Raw genomic sequence first — 14,854 nt, 5'->3', positions numbered from 1 at the left:
ACTAAAAAGTATAAAATTATTCAAATTACAGTCCTGATGTTTATAGGAGCATTATGGACAGTAGCCAAATTTTGGAAAGAGCCCAAATGTCCATCAACTGATGAATGGATAAAGAATATTACTCAGCCATCAAAAAGAATGAAAACTTGCCATTTGCAATGACATGGATAGAGCTACAGTGTGTTATACTAAGTGAAATAGAGAAAAACAAATACCATATGATTTCACTCATATGTGGAATTTAAGAAACAAAACAGGAGAAAGTAGGCGAAAGGGAAAAGAAAAGAGAGGGAAGCAAACCATAAGAGACTCTTAACTATAGTGAACAAACCGAGGGTTCACGGAGGGAGATGGGCGGGGGATGGACTAAATGGGTGATGGGTATTAAGGAGGGCACTTGTTGTGATGAGCACCAGGTGTTATATGTAGATGATGAATCACTTGGGGCGCCTTCGTGGCTCAGTCTGTTAAGCGTCTGCCTTCAGCTCAGATCATGATCCCAGGGTCCTGGGATTGAGCCCCGCATCGGGCTCCCTGCTCAGCGAGGAGCCTGCTTCTCCCTCTCCTCCCCGCTTATGCTCTCTCTCCTTATCTCTGTCTCTATCTCTATCTCTCTCTCAAATAAATAAATAAAATCTTTTTTAAAAAGTGATGAATCACTTAATTCTACTCCTGAAACCAATATTACACTATAAGCTAACTACTTAGAATTTAAATAAAAACTTGAAACCAATCAAAAGACAAACAAAAAAAAAAAACAAGTTACATTCCTAAAAAGTCCTAAAAGAATTTTGTATCAAGTGGGTGTATATAGTCAGTAAAGACAGGTGGTACTTAGAAGGTAAGAAACTGTTTCTTGGACCCTTGGGTGGCTCAGTTGGTTAAATGTCTGTCTTTGGCTCAGGTCATGACCTTGGGGTCCTGGGGTGAAGTCCTGAATCTGGCTCCCTGCTCAGCCTGAAGTCTGCTTCTCTCTCTGCCCCTCCCCCACCTTTCGTGCCCAAGATCTCTCTCTTTCTAAAAAAAGAAAGAAAGGAAAATTGTTTCTTATGACTGGGACCTCCAACTCTTGATCTTTAACCAACAAGATCAGTTCAAGTTAGCCCCCCTCAGGTTAATTATTGACAATTACAGTTGTAAAATGTGAAATACTGTGCCATTTCACCTATGGCTAACAGCAGTGTGTATTCAGATGGTCACATTATGTACACAAACACAAGGGCTTGGAGATGATCCACTATAATTCACAGCAGAATACAGGACAGTAGTATTCTGGAACAATATAGTTTCTTTTCAATTTCTTCCTTTGAGCAATTAACCTTTCCTTTATTGTCAAATTGGATCTTTTAAATTATTACAACGAAATGTTACACTAGTCAGACTAATTAGGGGACAGGCCATTACCAGTAAAAGTGTTCAAATAATGCCTCGACCTCAAATTTTTAGGTTGGCCAATCAGATTTAAATTTGCAGGGTTAATTTGCATGATAGCATAAATGTGCTAAAAGGTCTTCTAAAAAGTTAGTGTTCTAAAAAAGAGTTAAGCAAGACCCATGTTTTAGCAAGAAATGGGCCTTGATTTTTTTCATTTAGTATCTGTAATAATAAGCATTTCTTTAACATTTATTTTGTGCCAAGAACTGTTCTAAGTGCTTTCTATATATTGACTAACTTAATACTTCTTCAAATTCTATAAGGGAGGCAGGAAGTCTTTACCCATGCATTTTACAGATGAGAGAACGAAAATATAAAGGGAATTTGTCCACATTCACACAGTTAATAAGGGATTATTATAATTCATATGGTTTCAAAATAAATTCATACATTGAATTATTAATTCATAAATCCATGCGTTGAAACCCCAACCTCCAGTACCTCTGAATGTGAGTTTATTTGGAAATAGGTTCATTACAGCTTTAATTAATTAAATTAAGATGAAGTTGTATTAGAGTAGGGTGGGCCCCTAATCCAATATGACTAGCATTCTTATAAAGAGGGGAGATTTGGGCATAGACATGCATACAGGGAGGATGCCATGTGAAGGTGAAGGCAGAGATGGGGTGATGCTTCTACAAGCCAAGGATGCCACCGATTACCAGTGCAACCAGCAGAAGCAAGAGGAGAGGCATGGGATAGATTCTCCCTCACAGTCTTGATCTCAGACTTCTGGCCCCCAGAACTGTGATCGTAAATTTCTGTTGTCTAAGCCATTGGGTTTGTTGTACTTTGTTAACCTAACCCTTTCAAACTAATACAGGGGTAGAGTCAGGATCAAACCCAGGCAGGAACGCTGCAAGATTGGTGCGCTTATCACTCATTCTCTGCCTCTCCCATAACAGAACTAATCAAAATAAAACAGACACCAATGCCCTGAGCAAATAAATGGCACAGGAGTTAGGGACCAGCTTTCAAATCTAGGCAGAGGAGCGAAACACTGACTAACCTTTACCTGTGTCTGTACCATGCGCCCTGGAGCCTCTTCTCTACCCCCTTAAGTTAAGGGACTGTTTCAGCAGTGGCTCTACCCAGACGTTTTTCATAATCTACTCTCTAAATGTACTCAGCCCGCTTGCGGGACTCTGAGCCTGTGTCCCTACTTGGCTTCAAAATCCAAACCTTTAATAGATTTTTGAAAGCAGCGCCATCATTCCGTTAGTAATAGCCACATTTATGCTGTTTCCTTTGGGTTAAAATTAAAAGGATGTGTCCTACAGGTGACAGGAGGAACAACGGCCCTCCCAGTAGTCATATTTACTGACAAGGAAAGGAAAAAGCCGTGCAGATGGCTGGGCGACCTGGCACCGGATCATGGACAGGTAGGTATCTTTGCAAAATAAGTTCTGAACTGTGAGCGAGCTCTGGGCCTGAGGTTCCAAGCCTTGAAGTAGGGTAGCTTTGGGGCGGAAGGAAAACTGCAACCAGACCGGTGGCACCTGAGAGCAGCCGTGTGCGGGGTGTGGGAGGTCAGGGTCAGGGTCAGGGTCAGGGTGAGGCTTGGGCCCGCGTGGAGGCCGGACTGGGGACCACTATCCTTCTGGGAGGGGGGGTGTCGAGCTTCTTCTGCGTCTCTGGACGTGGGCGCCTCTCTTGGCCAGCGCAGTACACTTCGGCACAACCACCGGCCGCGGTGTTTGAGCGGTAGCCGGGCAAAACCCGGAAGGCCAGCCCGAGGTGGGCGCGTCGGCTGGGCGTCTCGGCTGCGATTTCCCTGCAGGCCCTCGGCCGCAGGGGCAGAGCGTCCCTCCTTGCAGAGAGTGGGAAACAGAGCCTGGGGGCGGCGGCCAGGACCGCGCACTGGGGTAGCCGGGCACCGGTTTTCTTTAAGCGCCGGTGACTACGCGGGCGGGAGAACACAGCCCCAGCGGAACTGACGGCCGACCTCCGCAGGCACTTCGGGGAGGAGGAGGGGAAAAGGAAAGGACGGAGGGAGGGGCGAACCACTTCCTGAACTGCCTGCAAACCCGGGGCGCGAGCTCTGTCTGCACTGCGCCGCGATGTCCGGAGGGTCGGCCAGGAGCCTAGCCAAGGGTGAGGCGGGCGGGCTGCGAGAGGCGGGGGCAGCTCGGCCACTCCCAGCCGCGCGTCCTGGTGTGGCTGCTCCGGAGCCACCTGGGGGGGCCCCCACTTGCGGGCATGGGGCCGCGGCCCGGCCGTGGGATGGCGGGAGGATGGGGGTCCCCGCCGCTCTCCGGACAGTGACCGCCTCCGCGCCTCCCCCGCAGGAAGCGCGCCCCCAGGACCGGTCCCCGAGGGCCTGATCCGCGTCTACAGCATGAGGTTCTGCCCATTCGCCCAGAGGACACGCTTGGTCCTGAAGGCCAAGGGAATCAGGTAAGGGCCCAGGCAGCTGCTGTGGGGGCGGCCGGGTGGGAATCTCGGATGGGGCCCCACGGGCTTCCTTTCCTGCAAAATAAACTATTCTCAGACTTTTGGGGGGTCAAAGCAAATTATGAACCCACTTCCTGGGGTGAGGGGTGGGAGGACTGCCACAAATTACACCAGTTTAGGACACCCCATTTCAATCCACCTAACCATTTTATGGATTTGAAAAGCTGAGGCTCTCGTAAGGTTGGTGGTAAGTGGAGATCACAGGTAAGGACCAGCAGTAGCTCTTTCAGCTCTGGGAGATCACTGATTCCTGGTCCACTGCCCTTTTGCTTTCATCCCACTTCTACATTCATGTCTGTTTTCTGGGATCCTGTTTGCTGTTATTCTGATTATATAGTCCCTTTTCTAATAGTTGGTAATTTACTCCAGTACAGAGTCCAGGCCTTGACCCTACTGGCAGAGTCCTGAGTCAACTCTACTGAACTGTACATAATTCCTGTAGGTTGGGTTGTTGAGTCAAAGTGTGCATGCCTAAAAATTCAGTCTTCTGCGAAGCCTCTTTGAAATTAAAAACCAAATGGTTTTTGACCTATTGGTTATCCATGGGGAATATGCAGTAGTCACTTGGCTCCTGACACCAAATATCCATTGCCTCCCTTCCAATGATCTTTGGAAACTGTTGAGCAGACATTAGATAACCTGTGGTGCAGAAGTTTAAAACCCCCATTCTTAAGAAATTTTCCATCCATGTGCTTAGGGTTTATAAACTAATTTTAGTCTTATAGGGGGAGAATTAAGCAGACAATAATTTTCCCTAAAAGATTTTAAGATGCATTCTAAAGAAAAAAAAATATTTTCGGGTTAGCCATCACTTCACTAAGATTTGCATCTTATTTGGATGAAATTGATTCTGAACACATAGCAAAATACTCAACGTTTAGTAATATTTATCCAGAACATTGTATTTTATTCAAATACTGCAGTATTTGCTGTATTAGAATTCTTTTACTGCAAGTAAGAGTAATCTTATTCAAATTGGATTGAAAAAAGATGTACCTTGTGCTTGTGTCACTGAAAAGTACAGGAGCAAGGCACAGCTGGTTTGGGGGACGTGAAGTCCTGGTTTCTGGGCCCCTTGGAAACAACCCTACCTTATTTACTGGGACAGTTTTCCAAAGGAAGATTGAGATGATTTTACCAAATTGTGTGTGGCGGTGAAGAATGATAACAGCCACCAGATAGTGCATGCAACAGAGGTCTTCTACATTCATGGATCAGGTTTTAGTTGGCTGCCCAGATGACATTCATTAGAGAGGTGCTAGATTTTTGCTGCATGGTATCACCTAACAAAGCATGGTTTTCTCTAAGAAATACATCTTCCAACTTGTTGTGGCAGGTGTGTTCACTTGTTGGCTCATAATGTCAGATTACCAAATGCATGTGTGTTCTAAGAACCTTCTTTATCACAAAAGCCCGGGATCTACCTTTTGTTTTCAGGGTATAAAATTTCAGAAATGTTGATAATTCCTTGGCAGGGAGCTGGCCTTGTATTTCTTTTGATGGCTGGTATCTGAGTGTCCAGTAATCTGTCAGCACATGAACCTCTTGATACAGAAATGTATTTTAGTGTTCCATGTAGCCCTTCCTGTTTCCATTGGGGATTACATATTTAAATCCTCAAACTAAACGCTATTCTAACTACTGAGATGGATGGGGAAATAGGTGTTAGTGTATGTTATTTTTGAGTAACTAACCTGTTCTATTAAACAGTGAACCAGCTTTGACAATTATATGGACATGGCTTTAACAATTATATGAAACTTTCCTGTCTCTTATTTCTTCTACAACCTTTCAGGCAAGAAACAAGTTAGATCTAATTACAGTCTGAATATAGCTTGGACTTCATCTGTTTTCTTCCTTTTGGGTTTGCTTAGTGTGATTTACCCATGTAACATTTTAAAAAATATCAGTGCATGGACATTTAATCTGAAACTTTCTTTTATGGGTGGATTTTTTGGATTCCTTAATATTCTTGTAAAAGTGAGGAACTTTCTTTTCAATTTAGCAAAAGGATTTGAATTTTATGTTGATTCTCATATAGTAGGTAGTGAATACAGTTCAATTAGTTACCTCAGATAATTTACAATTAGAACACCTCTTAGCTCACTGTTGAATCACAGATCTGTACTTCTGAAACAAATAACAGGAGAGGAAGAATGAAGGGGAGTAAGTCGGAGGGGGAGACGAACCATGAGAGACGATGGACTCTGAAAAACAAACTGAGGGTTCTAGAGGGGAGGGGGGTGGGGGATGGGTTAGCCTGGTGATGGGTATTAAAGAGGGCACATTCTGCGTGGAGCACTGGGTGTTATGAACAAACAATGAATCATGGAACACTACATCAAAAAAAAAAGATAAAAAAAATAAATCTAAAAACAAAGAAACAAAGAAACAAATAAATAAATAAAAGGAAAAAAAAAAAAGAACACCTCTTAGCTCAAAATGGAGTATCTTATTGACAGTCTTGAAGCAGTTACACTTATTCATTCATTCAACAAATACTTAGTACTCTGTCCGAAACCATTTTTATTGTCTTCATAGCATTTAAATCTATTTTAAAAATTTTGCTCATTTACATGTTTGTTTATTAATATGAACAAGGCACATAGAATCCCTGCCTTCGTGGAGCTTACACTCTAGGGAGGTGACATAATAAGGATGTAAATAAACGAGCAATGTAATTTCAGATACATATCATCAGTTCAATGGAGAAAGTAGAATAGGATGATCATGTAGTGGAGGCTCTCAGCAGCTTCAGACCAGGTAGTCAGGGCCTCTTGGAGGATACGGTGTTTGACCTGAGAAGACAGGCAGAGATGGCAGAGGAACAATAAATGTAAATGCTCTAAGGTGAGAACCTGTTTGGCAAATTCAAGAAATATAAAAAAGGCCACTGTGGCCAGCTTGTAATGACCAGAGGGCAAGTCCTAGAAACAGGAGAGACAGGTGAGAAAGGGCCAGATCACATGCTACGGAGGCTTAGGTTTTATCCTCATTGCAATGAGGAGCAATCACAGGGTTGCAAGCAGGAGGATGGCCTGATCCACTTTCCTTCTGTCGTGGAAAATGAACTGTAGGGTGGGCACAGTGGAAGCTGAGAGGCGGGTGGGAGGCTACTGTAGAGGTCTAGCTGGCAGCTGATGTTTTGGACAAGGAGGCAGGGATAAAGCTGAGAAGTGGCTATGATTTGGAGGTCTAGCTGACAGGGCTTGGTGATCCACTGGACTTGAGGAAGAGGGAGCAAGGGGAAAGGAATCAAGACTGAGTTGAATCCTAAATTTGGGGTCTGATCGGCTGAGTGGATGGTAGGGCCAGTGAGGATTTACTCGGCAGTACCAAAAAAAAAAGTTCCACTCTCTTCATTGTCTTTGTCTCTTTCAGGCATGAAATCATCAACATCAACCTGAAAAATAAGCCTGAATGGTTCTTTAAGAAGAATCCCTTTGGCCTGGTGCCAGTTCTGGAAAACAGTCAGGGTCAACTGATCTACGAGTCTGCCATCACTTGTGAGTACCTGGATGAAGAATATCCAGGAAAGAAGCTGTTGCCAGACGACCCCTATGAGAAAGCTTGCCAAAAGATGGTGTTTGAGTTATTTTCTAAGGTGTGTGTATAAGAAATTTCAGCACCTATTTGAAAAAAACTTTGTTTTTTAAGCTAAATCAGTGCTGTCATTTATGATTCAGTGATGTGGGAAAGGAAAACACCGCAGTGTTCTTATCTGCCAGCCCTGTCACCATCTGGTTCCTGCTTCTCCTTGCCTCTCCAAAGTCAGCCTTCTTCACTCTTCAGACACGGTGTTCCTGCCACACTGAATGTTTTGTTTTCCCACACTCACCACCTCCTCCTAAACTCTTGCTGGAAGGCTCTTCCCCCTTCTCATTTTGCCTGGTTATCTCCAAGTCCTCTTTCATGTATCTGCTCAGCTTCTGCTGCCTTCCAGAAGCTTGTCCAGGCTGGGTTTGTGCTCAGCTCTGTGGTCCCACAGATGCTAACCTCTCCCTGTCAGTGACTGCCCACTTTCTTGCCTGTGTGTTGTACCAGGACTCTGAGCTCCTTTCAGGTGAGGCCGTGTTCCCATCACTGTTGGCTCACTGCCTACGTCTGTGACCAGCTCTGCCAGTTCCTAGAGGTGTGACTCTGAGGAAGTTACTCATTTACCTCTGTGCCTCAGCTTATCACTTGTCAAAGGAGTATAATAATTGCTCCCTTCTTGTAGATAAAAATCAATTTATATAAAACACCTAGAGCAGAGTCTGACATGGTAAATGCTGTGTTGGCTCTTGTGGTTCTGGCCAGCGGGTCTAGCAGCAGGTACCTGCTGTGTGTTGGCAATAGCTGTCAGCTGACTGAGTAAATGGCATTCCTGTAGAAGACCTGTTTGTATCTTAATCAGCGTCAGGGTTGTAGGTAGTTCAAACAATTGATGTTCACAAAGAACTGCCCAACAGTGGACAACAAGAATAGCGGTGTCAGGTTATCTCGATAGCCCTGTTATTTGTCAGGATATGTGTCAGCATATCTTGTCTTCTTTAAATGGTTAAAGAAATAGCTAGAAGGTGAAATTTCTAGAGAGAACATATTGTGTAAGGAGACATTGCAAAGGGAAACCAACGGGAAAGAGAGGGAGTTAGCTAGCTTGGCAGAACGAGAGGGAAAGAATAGCACAGATGCCACGGTCGAAGGTGATGGATAGGGAATGTGACAATTACAAGAAAGATGTTGGAGGACTAAAAAAATAGTCACAAGAGATTCATTATAGGGACATCTGGCTGACTCAGTCGGTAGAGCATGTGACTCTGGACCTCGGGGTTGTGAGTTCAAGCCCCACAGTGGGTGTAGAGATTACTTTCAAAAAGAGAGAGAGAGAGAGAGAGATTCATTGTATTGTTCCAAAAGAAAATAAGCTAAAAACTGGAGATGCCCACCATTACTTCCCAGCTCACATTCAGGGAAGAGGGGGCTTTCGGTACCATATGACCCTCCCCTCCTGGCCATAGCTCAGCAAACCAGAGATGCCCCCACCTGCATCCCCAGCCCAATCATCTTCTCTCCTGAGAACTTGAAACTGAGACACGGAGACTAACGGTAAAGGTGTTGAAGATTTGGAGGAGTGTGTATGTGTGTGTGTAAATATATGTGTGTGTGTATATATATATAAAATTGGAGACTTAACAAACCAAAGCCATACAAAAAATAAATTTTTAAAAAGATTTTATTTATTTGAGACAGAGAGAGCATGCACAAGCAGTGGGGAGGGGTGAGGGAGATGCACGGCATGGGGCTCGATCCCGGGACCCTGAGATCATGACCTGAGCTGAAGGCAGATGCTTAACTGACTGAGCCACCCAGGTGCCCCCAAAAATTAACTTAAGGAAGTAGAAATTAAGAGCATTGCCAAGGGACATGATATAGAGGAACAATATGAGGCAGACATTTAAGGAAAAGCAGGGATAAAAAACCAGGCAGGCCCAGATGGATCCATGGACAGAAGTGCTGCCTGCAAACCTTCACTTCCAATGAGGGCAAGCTGTGTGGACATGGATGGCATTTCAGGACACTGTCCTGCATTTTTACAAGCACCCGTTGACTTAAACCGGGATGAGTGGACTTCTGTCTCTTGCAATGAAACCATACCAAAGACTAAAGTATTAAAACACACAAACCCCTCCAGCACGACCCCCGAAGCATCTGACACTACACCTTTTGAACATCCTTCTCAGGTCCTCCCCAAGACAGAAGGCCGAAAGATGCTCTTCCCCAGCTCCCTTTGAAGCCTGGGACCCTGGCTCTTCCTGTCAGAAACGCCCACCATAGGGCTGGATTCAGAAATGAGCAGTGTGGGGAGACAGGCTTGGTGTGGGGCACGGGGTCTGGTGAGAGTGGCCAGTGGCAGAGCTCCAGGCCTTGGGGAGCAGTGGTGGTTGCAGGATCAAATTCCGGACCCAGGACGGCTTCAGGGCTTGAGGCATTAGTCACTTCGGAGTCTAACTTTTGGCAGGAGCGCAAACGACAGCACCCAGGGCTCAGCTCACTGACACCATTACACCAGTTCTGAGCATGATTTCCGGATGTTCCAGCTTGGTCCCCAGCCTATTTTGTCAGCCTCTCAATAATTCTATGAGTCACTCAGTGTCTTTTTAAGACATACTTGGCTCAAACTCACCAAAGTGGATTCTGTTGTTTGCAACTTATAAAATCCTGACCAAATAGTTCCTTACGCCCCAAAACTTTCTAAGATCAGTACCCGACCTCTGTGAACACAGGAATTGGTGCACTTTCAGGTTTCTCGAACACCCTGATCTGGGACTCTGAGGGTTCTATCATGCTTTTCTGTGAGGGGACCGGTATAGTTTGCCTCACACTGGTAACTGAGAAGTTATTCTCTGTCTAGGTTCCATCTTTGGTAACAAGCTTTCTGAGAAGACAGAATGAGGAAGACTGCTATGGCCTAAAAGAAGAATTGTGGAAAGAACTCAACAAGCTAGAGGAGGTAATCTCTTCTCCAAGCCTTTGTCAGAGTAAATGATACACTATATCCACCCACTTCTTCCTTCCACACTATTCTTTTTTTTTTTTAATATTTTATTTATTTATTTGAGAGAGAGAATGAGAGACAGAGAGCACGAGAGGGAAGAGGGTCAGAGGGAGAAGCGGACTCCCTGCTCAGCAGGGAGCCCGATGCAGGACTCGATCCCGGGACTCCAGGATCATGACCTGAGCCGAAGGCAGTCGCTTAACCAACTGAGCCACCCAGGCACCCCTTCCACACTATTCTTTATACTCCCCTTTCCCAAATCTCTTTGTGGCAATTAGTAATAACACCAAATGAGGAATTTTAGGTTACGACAGATTGCTATAAGATGTTGTGTTTAAGATACAAACCGAAACACCTAAAAATAGTTTGTCATGGCTTGCTTTTAAAACATTGTCACACTGACAATAAAATAACAAGGAAAAAAAATGCACTAACATTTCCACAATTTGTCATCTGTTTTCATTTTTCCATGCCTGTGTCTAGTCCTTGTCTATATATCAAAACAAAACAAGAAAGAAAGAAGGAAGGAAGGAAGGAAGGAAGGGAGAAAAAAGTTAACATAACTGTAATCAGGGCATAGATACCATGCTGTTTGTTTTTTTTTAATAGTGCATAATAAACATTTCCCACCAGATTTTGTCATGAATCATAAAGACACTTAGAGAAGCCTGGATGAGTTTTACCTCCTTTGGGGCACAGCTGTCATTTGGGCCTTTAGATCAAGTCTTTCTCTTGGTCTTGAGACATTCCATTCACTCTCAGCCTTGGGTTTTTACTGATGGAAGACATAGTTCCTGCCTTGTATGGGAATGCATCCTAATATTTTATCAGTATTAAGTTTGTTGTAGATTTTTTTGGAACTTATTTTCATTAAGAAAATTGTTACTAGTTTGCTAATTTTAACAAAAATCATGAATGTGTTTAATTTTGTTGAATGTTTTGTTTGTATCTATTACATCTATTGAGATGTTCATGGAATTTTTTCCCTTTAATCTGATGAATATGGTGTTATTGACAAATTTTTCTGGTGTTGAACCATCCTAGCATTACTGAGATAAAACCTACTTGTTTCCAATGGATTTTCATATATACTCTAGAACTAGTTAATATTTAAAGAATTTGCATATTGTTAATGAGGTTGGATTATTATTTTGTTTTCATAGTGTCTTTGTTTTTTACATTAAGGATATTCTAACCTGATAAAATGTGTTGGGTTACTTTCCCTGTGTTTCTAATCTCTGAAATTATTTGATAGGGTTTGGCTGTTTCTGCTCTTTTACTAACTAGCTCAGGAGTTCAGTAGCTAATGCACGTACTTTCAGTCTTTCTTGATTGTATAATGCATTAATGACCAATACATTCTTCTAAGTAACATCTTAGTTGTATCCAGTTAAGTTTTAATAGGCAGGACTTTCATTGTTCTGTTCTAAATTGGTTTTTTTTTTGCTGTTTCCATTTGATTTTCTCATTGCTTAGCTATTTATCAGTGTACTTGTAAATTTCCTAAACTTTTTGCTATTTTCTAATCTAATTACATTATGGTCAGAGAATACATATGGGATATTGTTTCTTTGAAGATTAAGACTTCTTTTGTGTTTGGCAACCTAGTAGAGCCTATGAACCCCTTCTCAGCATTTTTAAATGCTTAAATTAAAATATATAAGATTAATGCTACGGTGGTTCATTTCATAATGGAAATACCTGCTAAATTTGGGGTTAGTGGGGGAGAGGGGCAGTATGTACTTTTTCCCCATCTACCTTCATAGACTCCAGATTAAGAAGTCATGCCATAAAGTGAGTAGTGCCATTTCCATGTTTTAGGCTGCTGAGTGGGTTATTTTCTTCTGACTGAAACTGCCATACTTAATTTATACACAATATAATAACCAGACACTACAGTTGAAGGACAGGCCCAGTTAACATTGATTTGTTGTACAGTTCTGAGTGCCTAATAATTACAAGGCACTCTACTGGGTAGTGTGGTAGGTAGAAAGTAAGATATGGTCTATACTCTTCAGATGATTAGCTTGGTTATAGACAAAAGACAAATACTCCAGTAGATATAAGCCATCAATCTACAATGCAGAATGTTATATGGGTCCTGAGGAAAACTATGGAAGTTTTATAAAAGGTAAGTTGGTTTGGTGTTAATTAGTTCCTCTACTTTGTTAAAACCATTAACACCAATGCACATTCTTGAATTATAGAAACATACTATTTGTGTTTGGTTTTCAAATAATTTTATTTGACATCTAACAGTTCACCCAGTTATTTCCAGTGTATTTTGAGTCATTTTTTTTATTGAAGTGTTACATACAGAGAAGTATCCAAAGCATGAGTACAGCTTGATGACTAGTCATGGAACCAGCACCCATATCAAGAGACATTAGTTTGGGCTGTTTTTATACTTTATACATATGGAATTATATAATATGCACTTTTGGGTCTGGCTTCTTTCATACAATATTAGCTTTGTGAGATTCATCTATATTGTATGTAATTCATTCCTAGCCTTTGTGTTCCAACATATGACTATAGCACAGTTTATCTATTTTACTCCTGTTGGACAGTAAACATTTCCACTTTGGGGCTATTACAATACATCCTTCCACCTATCTTTTGGTGAACATATGTTCACATTTCCAAAGGGTAGAATTACTGGGTTAGAGAATGCATGCCCTCGGCTTTAGTACATACTGTTAAAACATGGTTGCACCAGCTTATACTCCTACCAGCAGTGGTTCCACACCCTAATTGTTAATTTTGTCTTGTTCATTTTAACTATTATGAAGGATGTGTAGTGGTATTACATTCTGGCTCTAATTTGCATTTCCCTGATGACTAATGTAGTTGAATACCTTTTCACATGGTTTTTGGCCATTAGAATATCCTTTTTCGTGAAGGTCAAGTCTGGCCCCATTTTCTATTGAGTTATTTGCCTTTTTTCTTATTGATTCCTGGGAGTTCTCTCTATATTCTGAATACCAGTCCTTTGCTGGGTATATGTATTACAAAGATCTTGTATTGTTGCTTGCTTTATTTTTCTCTGCTTTCCAGTTTATTTTGTTGGTTGTGGGCTTCATCCCAAACCAGGAGATTCTAAAGTTCAAACAAAAAGCCAGGTTGAATATGTCAGGGTAAAAGCTGCCGCTCTCACTTGCTCTACTTGCCTTCATCATTTCTGATGATGAGTCTTACTAAATGCACAAATAACAAGTACTCTTATGCTGTTTAATGTCCAGGTTCTTACCAATAAGAAGACAACCTTCTTTGGTGGCAATTCTCTTTCTATGATTGATTACCTCATCTGGCCCTGGTTTGAATGGCTGGAAGTTCTGGAGTTAAATGAGTAAGACATTTGAATATTCTGTACATAATTTAGGATAATGATAATTGGAAGAGTATATATTCACCTTTTTCTGAACAAAAATTAGAATATTTTATATAACTGGTATGAATGGGAACAGGCAGACAGGAGGAGAATCTTGGACTGTCCAGGGCATATACTCACCACCCTTCTCCATTCCTGGAGTGTGTGGGGGAGGGGTGGACAGAGAATTCTATGACATGTAGTAAAATGTTTAAAAGTAACTTACTCCTTCCCTTCTGGCTAAAACCCCGTAAGGATGTACATTTTTATAAGTATGTCATGCAGGATTGTTATGACCAAAGCCACCTCTCATTTACCAGCAGAATTCCCACACTATTTTCCAAACTCCATGTTTTGAAGTTTGGCAGCCACCTCGGCTTACTCTGAATTCTTAGAGCTTAGAGTTATTCAGTCTGGCTGTAGAATACATATATAACATTCATGGTTGTCTTTCATGTTCTTTTAAAAAGTTATTAGTCTGCCTGGACAAATAATTCTCATGCTAACTGAGCAAGTCACTTCACTCTAAGATTCCTTTTCCATAAAACAAAGACCTCTACAATATCTTCCAAATCTAATATTCTGATTATGTGCCTTTTAAAGAAATTACTTTAAAAGATTAGAGGAAAACAAAAAGGAAACTGCAGAGTGATAATGATATAGGAGCCTTTGTAATGCCTTCCTAGTTAACCTAGCTCATGCCTTCATCCTTTTCTCTTCCCACAGTTGTGTAGACCACACTCCAAAACTTAAGCTCTGGATGGCAGCTATGAGGGAAGATCCTGCAGTATCAGCCCTCCTCACTGAGCCCAAGGTCCTTCGAGGTTTCTTCAATCTCTACTTGCAGAACAGCCCTGAGGCCTGTGACTATGGGCTCTGATAGGGGCAGGAGTCAGCAATGAAGAAATGTCTGATATTTTCCTTCACTAATATGAGTAAAAATAAGGTTTAATTTTACCAAGTGCTCTCACATTTCACTGGATCACCTTCTCTGATTTGACATCATGGCTTAACTGTGGGGTTTCCTTAAGGCCCTCTTGCAGAAATGTAAGCACATT

General features: G+C 42.2%; 1 protein-coding gene across 2 annotated transcripts; it reads left to right on the top strand.

The window, feature by feature from the left end:
- The first annotated feature begins 2,794 nt into the window (after window positions 1-2,794).
- On the top strand, window positions 2,795-14,753 carry LOC112830622 (glutathione S-transferase omega-1). 2 transcript variants are annotated; one of them, XM_073904237.1, is made up of 6 exons: window positions 2,795-2,816; window positions 3,723-3,831; window positions 7,270-7,492; window positions 10,283-10,381; window positions 13,669-13,775; window positions 14,523-14,753. In XM_073904237.1, exons 2-6 carry the CDS (start codon window positions 3,773-3,775, stop codon window positions 14,674-14,676), a joined length of 642 nt encoding a protein of 213 aa, XP_073760338.1. In that variant the 5' UTR covers window positions 2,795-2,816; window positions 3,723-3,772; the 3' UTR covers window positions 14,677-14,753. The 2 variants fall into 2 exon arrangements, with proteins under 2 accessions (XP_073760338.1, XP_025736320.1); XM_025880535.2 differs by lacking the exon at window positions 2,795-2,816 and adding an exon at window positions 3,167-3,528.
- Window positions 14,754-14,854: the final 101 nt, after the last annotated feature.

Source organism: Callorhinus ursinus, unplaced genomic scaffold, assembly GCF_003265705.2.
Source record: "Callorhinus ursinus isolate GAN/ISIS: 27379988/994484 unplaced genomic scaffold, GSC_fseal_2.0 scaffold20, whole genome shotgun sequence".
Classification (NCBI taxonomy): domain Eukaryota; kingdom Metazoa; phylum Chordata; class Mammalia; order Carnivora; family Otariidae; genus Callorhinus; species Callorhinus ursinus.
Note: the sequence above shows the minus strand (reverse complement) of the source record. Positions and strands in the feature narration are given on the sequence as shown.

Coding starts and splice junctions, on each gene's coding strand:
- LOC112830622 (XM_025880535.2), top strand. CDS start 3,495: ATGTCCGGAGGGTCGGCCAGGAGCCTAGCCAAGG. Junction 3,529..3,722: donor GGCCAGGAGCCTAGCCAAGG/GTGAGGCGGGCG, acceptor CCTCCCCCGCAG/GAAGCGCGCCCCCAGGACCG. Junction 7,493..10,282: donor TGTTTGAGTTATTTTCTAAG/GTGTGTGTATAA, acceptor TTCTCTGTCTAG/GTTCCATCTTTGGTAACAAG.